At 40.0% G+C, this 9,983-nt stretch overlaps 1 protein-coding gene across 1 annotated transcript; it reads right to left on the minus strand.

The window, feature by feature from the left end:
• Window positions 1-2,734: 2,734 nt before the first annotated feature.
• On the minus strand, window positions 2,735-8,444 carry LOC310732087 (extracellular calcium-sensing receptor-like; the record flags this gene model as incomplete). The annotated part of the gene is made up of 6 exons (XM_083552378.1): window positions 8,374-8,444; window positions 7,792-8,080; window positions 6,740-7,558; window positions 6,288-6,512; window positions 3,707-3,830; window positions 2,735-3,627 (listed from the first exon to the last, which is right to left on the minus strand). The coding sequence occupies exons 1-6, from the start codon at window positions 8,421-8,423 to the stop codon at window positions 2,735-2,737; spliced, it is 2,400 nt and encodes a 799-aa protein (XP_083408504.1). The 5' UTR covers window positions 8,424-8,444.
• Between the last annotated feature and the right edge of the window lie 1,539 nt (window positions 8,445-9,983).

The following is a 9,983-nucleotide window of genomic DNA, read 5'->3' on the forward strand; positions in this document are numbered from 1 at the left end:
CATTCCAACTGCACACTTCACTTCTGTCACACTGTTCTCATACATGTCCTGCACCACCCTCACATACTTTGTCTCTAGGTTATATATGTTCTAGTTCACCAAGCGAACGAGATGCTGCATCGCAATGCTTTGGGAACGCCACGAGTTGTCTGTGCTCTGAACCATGTGTAAATAATGGCCAATAGGCAAGTCATGACGTCAGCGGCGGGCAACGTCGTGACGACTAGAAGCTACAAAAAATAGCTACGTGGTGGTAGCAACACTGGCTTCTGCAAAGAAAGAAGGTAAGCACCACAGGGATGCAGGGTGTGTGGCAACTCTGTATTTGGCCCTCACACCACCCAGCAGTGCCAGGCTGGGGCTGCGCCCGCTGACCAGCCCCGTGAGAATGACAAGGAAAATACCTTTGAAATGTCGCTGACTGCGTTTTAGACCCCTGGAACCTGTCAACTGCGCATACCGTGTCGATGAACAGGCCCGAATAGTGGGTCTTCCCGGTTGGCCTAGGACTCTCACTTCACACCTACACCAAGTGCATGAATGCGGCTTGCGGAGGAGGGAGCTCGTCTCTACCTGGGCAGACAATCTATTTTCGGGTAGACCTGCTGTCCATTCTTAGGGGACCTCCTTTGGAAATTCCTCCTAGGAGGGATCTCCTCTCACAGGCAGAAAGAACCCTGGTTCACCCCGCCAAGAGTTATGGAAGCTGTGGCTGTGGCCCCTGAGGGGGCACAGTTCCTAGCAGCTGGTTTTTCTACTGAGGTAGTTGAGACCATTCTCAATTTCAGAGCTCCCTATATGAGGTGGTTGTATGCTGCTAAATGGCATCTGTTCAGTACGTGGTGCAAGCACTACCAGCTGGATCCAGTCAACTACCCAGTTGGTTCAGTTCTGAAGTTCCTGCAGTAACAGTCTGCCACAGAGTTTACCCTGTCAACCCTAAAGGTTTACGTGTCCACTATCGTGGCTCATTGTACCCTGCCAGTGGGTCAGTCACTGGGAAAACACCCCCTCGTGACACGTTTCCTGCACGGCCTGGAAGCTGAGGCCCGGGACACATCCCAGAGTGTGACTTGGCCATTGTGTTGGCGGCTTTATCTGAGCCCCCCTTCGAGCCGTTAGCCGATGTTGCCCTTAGGTATCTGGCATTCAAGACCGGCTTTCTCCTGGCAATATTCTCCCTTAAGAGGATCGGGAACTACAGGCTCTTTCTGTGGCCCCATCTCTCCAGGAGTTTGCGCTTGGCAAGGCCAGTGCTATCCGGTACTCCAGACCGGAGTATGTGTCTAAGGTGCCTGCGGCCCCCTCACGACCTGTCCTTTTGCATGCATTCTGCCCTTCTCCTTACCTAACCCATAACCAGCAGAAGCAACTAGCACTAGCTTCCTGGTTTGCGCGACGTTGCCCGCCAATGACGTCACAACTGCCTACTGGCCAAATTTTACACATGATTCAGAGCATGAACAAAGCGGAGGCATTCCCAAAGCATTTTGACGCAGCTCTCATTCGCTCAGGGAACCAGGGTTACATACGTAACCTAGTGACATTTTTTTTTATAGAATTACAGTATATTAGTTTTAAAAATGATTGGAAATCTGTACACCTAAGTGTTACAGTGAGAGAGAAACTCAGCTCTTACAGTGACACAGTTAGTTAGAAGTGTACAAAATTAATTTAACAACACATGAAACAAAATAATAATTTTCATTACAAAAAATGTGTTAAATTAATATAAATGCACAGATACAGTTAACTTTGGGTGGCACATTGTATTAATTGTAAATCCAAATTTTTTGTTTAATTGACCAATTAACAAATTCTTAAATTTTTTAATAGAACTCAATTACTGTAACTTGCTTTATACCATACAGTCTATAGTGAAATCTAAGTGGACTATTAGGTTTCTGCAGTGCATTTTACAAAACTGTTAGTGTTGAGCTTGGAATCACCACTAGAGGGCACACCTAAAGAAATGTGTATGTGTTTCGGATTTTAATTTAGAAGAATAGCATCTAGTGGTGAATCCAAGCAGTGTGCCATTTTTTAAAATGTAATGCTCCATCTGTGAAGGGCACAACTTTATTACAGACATGAGGCGCAACGTTGTACAACCTGGAGAATAAAGCACGGTCAAGAACCTTCAGATGAACACTGCACCTTTTCCTCTGTTACCAAAATATTCAAGAAATTTTTTTTGTAAACCATCCAAAGTATGAGGAAGCATATAAACAAAGGCAATAAAGCATAAAACTATTTTTACACTTTCTTTTAGCTAATATGAATACACAGAAGTTTTCTTGTGACAGTATCAGATTAAAGATATTCTTGGCAAATTTTCTGCCGTGCTTGCTTTCATCATGCTGCATATGCACAGACTTGGATATGAAAAAAAAATTAACAAAACATCTACAGAAGCTCTATTAAAAAAAACATATAAAATGAAATGAGGGCATATGAGGGGCTGATATAGTTTGATATTTTATTAATTTATAAAAACTGCTTTATTCTAGTCAGGGTCACATTAGACCCAATTTAATTAACTCATTACATTGAATAAACAAAGTTTATGAACAAAGAAAATATAATGAGCAAAAAAGTGTGGAATGATATTGATATTAAGTGTGATAATGATAATGATATTAATACATCAGAATCTGTTTTTATTTATGTCAGAATATAAGCAGGTCATAAAATATTTATATTTTGTAATAAAACATGTATAATGTGTTATTTGTCATTTCCCTGTTAGATGCTGTTTGGTATTCTTTTCTGGTTTAAGTAGAATGATGTAACACTTTGGAGCAAATAAGCACAAAAGAAGCCCAAAACTTGAGGCTAAAATAGCAAAGATTTCGACTGCAGTGGTGAATTTACCAGGGGAACTGACATAAGCAGGTATAAATGCCAGCCACACTGCACAAAATATTAACATGCTAAAAGTAATATATTTCGCTTCGTTAAAATTCCCAGGTAGTTTTCGAGCCAGAAAGGCCAAAATGAAACACAAACAGGCCAAAATGCCAATGTAGCCGAGTACACACCAGAAGGCCAGCTCAGATCCCACCCTACAGTCTAGAATAATCTTAGCGCGCTGATACTGTGTGTTTCTGTAGAGGACTGGAGGGGACGATATGAGCCATGCTGCACAGATGATCATCTGGACCAGGGTGCAGCTAAAAATAATGATCCTCTGCTGTATAGGCCCAAGCCATTTCATGACGTTGTTTCCAGGTTGGGTGGCTGTAAAAGCAGCGAGCACCACTAAGGTTTTCCCCAGGATACACGAGATACAAAGCGAGAAGATGATGCTGAAAGCAGTGTGGCGCAGCATGCAAGACCAGGATGTGGGCTCCCCAATAAAGATCAGTGCACACAGGAAACACAGGGTCAAGGAGAACAAGATAAAGAAACTCAGCTCAGAGTTATTCATACGCACAATGGGAGTGTTTCTGTGGTAGAGAAAGACTGCAAATACAGCTAAAGTGACACAGGCCCCCAAAACAGCAATAAATGTCAGTATTAACCCCATTGCATCATGGGAAAGGAATTCGATAACCTTGGGAATGCATTCTGTTCCGTCAACATTCGACCAGTAATCTTCAGGGCAGGCCATGCAGTCTACTGAATCTTAAAAGAAAAACATTTTTTATTAAAACTGGATTCAGGCCAGTGTTTCATTTTATTATATTTGACTGAGACCACCGACCTGTCTGATTACTAATCTTACCACTGTCACATGGTACACAGTCAAAGCAGCACAGAGGCTCCCCTTTATGGACAGCTTTTCTAAATCCTGGTGGGCAGCTGTCACTGCAAATAGAGACTGGCACCTGTTTCCCCCAAAAAATCCCCGTCATAATACAGTAAAACGTTGTACCTATACACCCATACATACTGAATTGTTTTAAAGTCATATCACCTGTAATAGTGTACATATTATAAAAGTATGCAAAATCGCAGTAGCACATTGCCGTTACATGTTTAATTAACTAAATAAAGATGTAATTTAAGTATTATTGCTCCTATAGTCATGTTCTTTCATGGAGAGTCTAAGATATTACTATTACGAGAATAATCTAAAACTGTATATATATATACAGTGAGGAAAATAAGTATTTGAACACCCTGCTATTTTGCAAGTTCTCCCACTTAGAAATCATGGAGGGGTCTGAAATTGTCATCGTAGGTGCATGTCCACTGTGAGAGACATAATCTAAAAAAAAAAATCCAGTAATCACAATATATGATTTTTAAACTATTTATTTGTATGATACAGCTGCAAATAAGTATTTGAACACCTGAGAAAGTCAATGTTAATATTTGGTACAGTAGCCTTTGTTTGCAATTACAGAGGTCAAACGTTTCCTGTAGTTTTTCACCAGGTTTGCACACACTGCAGGAGGGATTTTGGCCCACTCCTCCACACAGATCTTCTCTAGATCAGTCAGGTTTCTGGCCTGTCGCTGAGAAACACGGAGTTTGAGCTCCCTCCAAAGATTCTCTATTGGGTTTAGGTCTGGAGACTGGCTAGGCCACGCCAGAACCTTGATATGCTTCTTACAGAGCCACTCCTTGGTTATCCTGGCTGTGTGCTTCGGGTCATTGTCATGTTGGAAGACCCAGCCTCGACCCATCTTCAATGCTCTAACTGAGGGAAGGAGGTTGTTCCCCAAAATCTCCCAATACATGGCCCTGGTCAGCCTCTCCTTAATACAGTTCAGTCGCCCTGTCCCATGTGCAGAAAAACACCCCCAAAGCATGATGTTACCACTCCCATGCTTCACAGTAGGGATGGTGTTCTTGGGATGGTACTCATCATTCTTCTTCCTCCAAACACGTTTAGTGGAATTATGACCCAAAAGTTCTATTTTGGTCTCATCTGACCACATGACTTTCTCCCATGACTCCTCTGGATCATCCAAATGGTCATTGGCAAACTTAAGACGTGCCTGGACATGTGCTGGTTTAAGCAGGGGAACCTTCCGTGCCATGCATGATTTCAAACCATGACATCTTAGTGTATTACCAACAGTAACCTTGGAAACGGTGGTCCCAGCTCTTTTCAGGTCATTGACCAGCTCCTACCGTGTAGTTCTGGGCTGATTTCTCACCTTCCTTAGGATCATTGAGACCCCACGCGGTGAGATCTTGCATGGAGCCCCAGTCCGAGGGAGATTGACAGTCATGTTTAGCTTCTTTCATTTTCTAATGATTGCTCCAACAGTGGACCTTTTTTCACCAAGCTGCTTGGCAATTTCCCCGTAGCCCTTTCCAGCCTTGTGGAGGTGTACAATTTTGTCTCTAGTGTCTTTGGACAGCTCTTTGGTCTTGGCCATGTTAGTAGTTGGAGTCTTACTGATTGTATGGGGTGGACAGGTGTCTTTATGCAGCTAACGACCTCAAACAGGTGCATCTAATTTAGGATAATAAATGTAGTGGAGGTGGACATTTTAAAGGCAGACTAACAGGTCTTTGAGGGTCAGAATTCTAGCTGATAGACAGGTGTTCAAATACTTATTTGCAGCTGTATCATACAAATAAATAGTTTAAAAATCATATATTGTGATTTCTGGATTTTTTTTTTTTGGATTATTTCTCTCACAGTGGACATGCACCTACGATGACAATTTCAGACCCCTCCATGATTTCTAAGTTGGAGAACATGCAAAATAGCAGGGTGTTCAAATACTTATTTTCCTCACTGTATATATATATATATATATATATATATATATATATATATATATATATATAGTCTTATTAATCTGGATTGCAACATCTAAGACATGACACATAATTTTTAAAAGTGACAAGAGCTTGCAAAAATTAGATACTGGTATAATGCCTCACTGACCAGGGTCCAGCAAAAGGCTGCAGAAGTCAAACACTGTATTTGGCCAATTTAGCCAGCCAGGCATGATTCAGCAGATTGTGGTTCACTCACCTCACACTAACCGAATGCAATTACTAATTTGAGATTTGCATTTTTATGTATTAGATGTCCTATATATTTTTTTGGGCTCCATCACAGTCCCTGAAAAGGCATAAGTAAAACAAACAAAAAAAAAAAACAGGCTTTTTAATTCACAACAGCAGTCTAATTTAAAACATCTTTTTTTTTTTTGGTGATACTGGGGCTTGAACCCCCCCACCTTTTGATCCTTAACCCAAAGCCTTAACCACTGAGCTACCACTTCCTCTGGCCTTGATGCAATCTTTCACCAAACTTACCACCACTTACTGCCCATACTGTACTGCAACTGAACTATATTCCGAGAGCGGCTTGCCTCGCTTTTGTCTCCAGCCCATGTGATAGCAGTGTCATAAATGACCAGCTCATTTCCAGCCTCACGAGACCCATCGTACGTGCCGACTTTAACCAACTCGATATTGCCAGCTGTACCCCTCTGCCAGTTGATCAGATCGTAAAATGGAATCAAGTCACCATTCATATCAAAGTTCACTAACTCTCCTGAAATAGTGAAGGAGACCTGTTGCAGGTAATACTGGAGCTGTGGAGACACATGTGATGGAAAATGAATACAGTAACCTAAAGGTACCCTAGATGAGAAAGGCTCAGAAGACAATATAGTTTCACTTTAATAATTGTGGGTTGCCATTATTGTTGTAAGTCGAGCTACAGACTGAGCTACAAATAAATGAAACAATACTTCAGCATTGACAAAGAGATTAGCAATTATATAATTTAATTAGTAGAGAATTACAGAACTGTAGTCACCTGCCAAGGGTAGATATTGCTATTGTCAGCACATGTGGAGTTAATGAATGGCCCATTTCCAGGTTTGCAGGAAGTTAGTTGGTGGAGGGAGTGAGCAATAGCATATACACTTTTATATATATTGTAAGCATAACGTGGACCGGATGTGTTTAGGTAGCCAGAATGTTGATTGCTTAGTGGCTCTTTCCCAGTACATAGAGGCAACGGATTATTAAGGGAAATAGAGGAAATGGGAGAGCACCCATACAAAACACCCCATAGTTCATGCACTAGTGTATTAGAGGAGTATGTCTGTGGGTTTACTGTTGTTAAGTAATCATTCAGCTTTGGAATTTGGCCCTGACGAATCCCAAACCCAATCATGCCTCCTAGGAAAGGGTAATATTCACTTCCTGTAAAAACTGAAGCTGTCGCCCAAGCTTCACTGGCAATCCACTGAATTCCAGTAACGTTCAGATTCATATAGTCCTTCATAAAAGGTGTGAGTTCCCCCTCAGCTGAAAACACCACCACGACCCGAGCAGTGGAGCTGTTCATCACACGGATGATCTCTATCGCTCTCTGGCTGTTGTATAACAGGGGGATCATCTCCTGATAGGATATACACACACTTGTACCCTTCAGCTCTTCAAGCAGTCCTTGCAGGGCGAAGTGGCCATGTATGTGATCCCCCAGCACAACACCCACCCATGTCCAGTTGTAATGTATCAGCAGCTTTGCAATAGCTTTCACCTGATGCGCATCATTGGGGATGACTCTAAAGAACGTCGGGAATTCTCGTCTGTCACTGAGGCAGGCACAGGAAGAGAAATAGCTGATCTGAAATAGAACAGAGCTCATATAATAAACTTTAGGTTTCATATGTAAATTCCCATTTTTGAATATTATACACATTTATTTATTAATAAAGTCACAAAACAGGAGAAAGCATAAAATTTCATGCATTCTTCCCCAATGCAATTCTTCTCTCATTCTTTCTCAATCAATATCCCTTTACTCGAGTACATGAATGAACTCTTCTGAAATCTTCTGTCATTAGATAAAATGTATACCATTGGAATCCTGAAATGTTGTAAAATTCGAGAAACCACAATAGACTCATCTGATCCAGACTCAGCAACAACAGCCAACATCGGGCTTGCACCTTTACACATTTGTTTGTCTGCTTCATTTGGTCCATTAATCACAGCCAGAGCGGCTCTCTGAGCCGTTAATGGGTATGCACAGGAATCAAACATTTTATAGCCCAAAGTGTGGTTCGGTAGCAGTTCAGAGCTGTTGTTAATTTCCTCTACAGCAAGCTTCATGGTCAGACCCCAGCGAAAAGCTCTTGGATCAAACCTGTGAGAATCAGTAAAAGTAAAATACGGCATTGATAAACACCAAGGTAATGTACATTAATGAAAAATGCCTGAAAAACAATGTTGAGTAAGATATGATTTACATTTTCTTTATTTTTAACTATATTTGAAACGCATTTTTAAACACGAGTCGTTTCTGGTCAATAAGAGAATAAAACAAATAGGACAACAATTAAAAAACCCATTTATACCTTATAATACAATATAAAAAAATTATAATATAATGATAAAATAATATAATGATCTAGTAGAGTGTTAAAAAGGCATTTCTACCCATTACACTTTACTGGTCCAGGCTTGTATATGAAGTTCACATCTGGCATTTCCTGATTGTAGTGAAAAGGGAATATACCCCCTATGACAAAGTCTCCATCAGCAATGAAGCCTGGCCCCAAATTATTCTGTAGAGTGCAGCTAGGATCTGAGGATAAAATGAGAATAGAAAAACTGAGCACCAGTATCCATAGAAGTATAGAACCCATCTTCAGAGATGCTTGACCCATTGCCTTGTACAGAGAAAGAGAAGGCAGCTATGTTTTATACGCCACACTTATGCCTCTCTCTGTCTCATCATGTGTCACCGTCACATGGCATCTCCAGCAATCAAAATCTTAGTGGACATTGTACATCTTGCATGTTTCTTTTTTTTTTGGTTGTTTTTGATTGTGCACTACTGAAACAAATAAATAGAGAATCAATACCTATTTATCAGTCAAACAATTGAATAATTATATATATATATATATATAATGATTTCATTTAAGGTATATACAGTTATTTATATGAAAGCATATCAATTACCTAAACTGCTTACTGTCCACACAATATGGTATTTTAGAGGCTAGCTTATATTAATATTTCTCTAATATTATTAGCAATTAATTAAAGTTAATGAAGAAAACAAGCATCAATGCATAATAGCTTTAGGTTCAGTCATGAATTGGGGTTATTGTTTGTGTGGTTTTCCACACTGGTTTTCTCTCACCACCTAAAACATGGCAGTAAGTGGACTGGATAAAACTGTGAGTTCATGGTGCTTTGTGATTGGTGTCAGAGTAGTGCATAAATTCAAATAGTGACAGAAACAAACTGAACGTATTATTTTCGGCCTTTTCTTTATTTTCTTTGTACAAATGTAAATTATAAAAGACAGTTTCAGTGATGAAATTGTCTCACTCACTATCCAATTTATTGTACACATGCACAATAATGCAGTTAACAATTAGATGCAATTAGTTTAATTATCCACATTTTAAAAAGTGTGATATCTGCGACTTTGTGGCTTGGTTGTTAGTTCCGAACTAAAGGTTTGGCTATTTCAGAAACAGTTGATCTTCCAGGATAATCACACACAAACATCTCTAGACTTTACATGGAATGGTGCAAAAAACAATAACTATCCTGTATGTAATGAATCTGCAGACTGAAACACCTTTATTGTTAGCTGAAAAACAGCAACTTGAGTCACACACATGGGCACAGACCCTATGCTCATGATAGCCTCAGATTTTAGCAAAGAGATATTAATTGACTTATTTTATTTCTTCCTGTTAGCTTAAACCTTACATCATCTGGTAGTTTTCCTCTGACCTTTCCTATAAACATTGAATTTACACCCAAATAACTATTGTTCACTTAATTTTTTAGCACTACTCTGCATAAACTATAAAGACATTTGGAGTGTGACCGTCAGCGATCATCTTTTCCCCATTCTTATGTTTTATGTGAATATTAACTAAATATACCAATACCTGTATAAGAACATAAGCTACACACACACACACACACACACACACACACACACACACACACACACACACACACACACACACACACATACCGTGTATATATATATATATATATATATATATATATATATATAT

Source organism: Silurus aristotelis (assembly GCF_946808225.1).
Source record: "Silurus aristotelis genome assembly, chromosome: 10".
Classification (NCBI taxonomy): Eukaryota; Metazoa; Chordata; class Actinopteri; order Siluriformes; family Siluridae; genus Silurus; species Silurus aristotelis.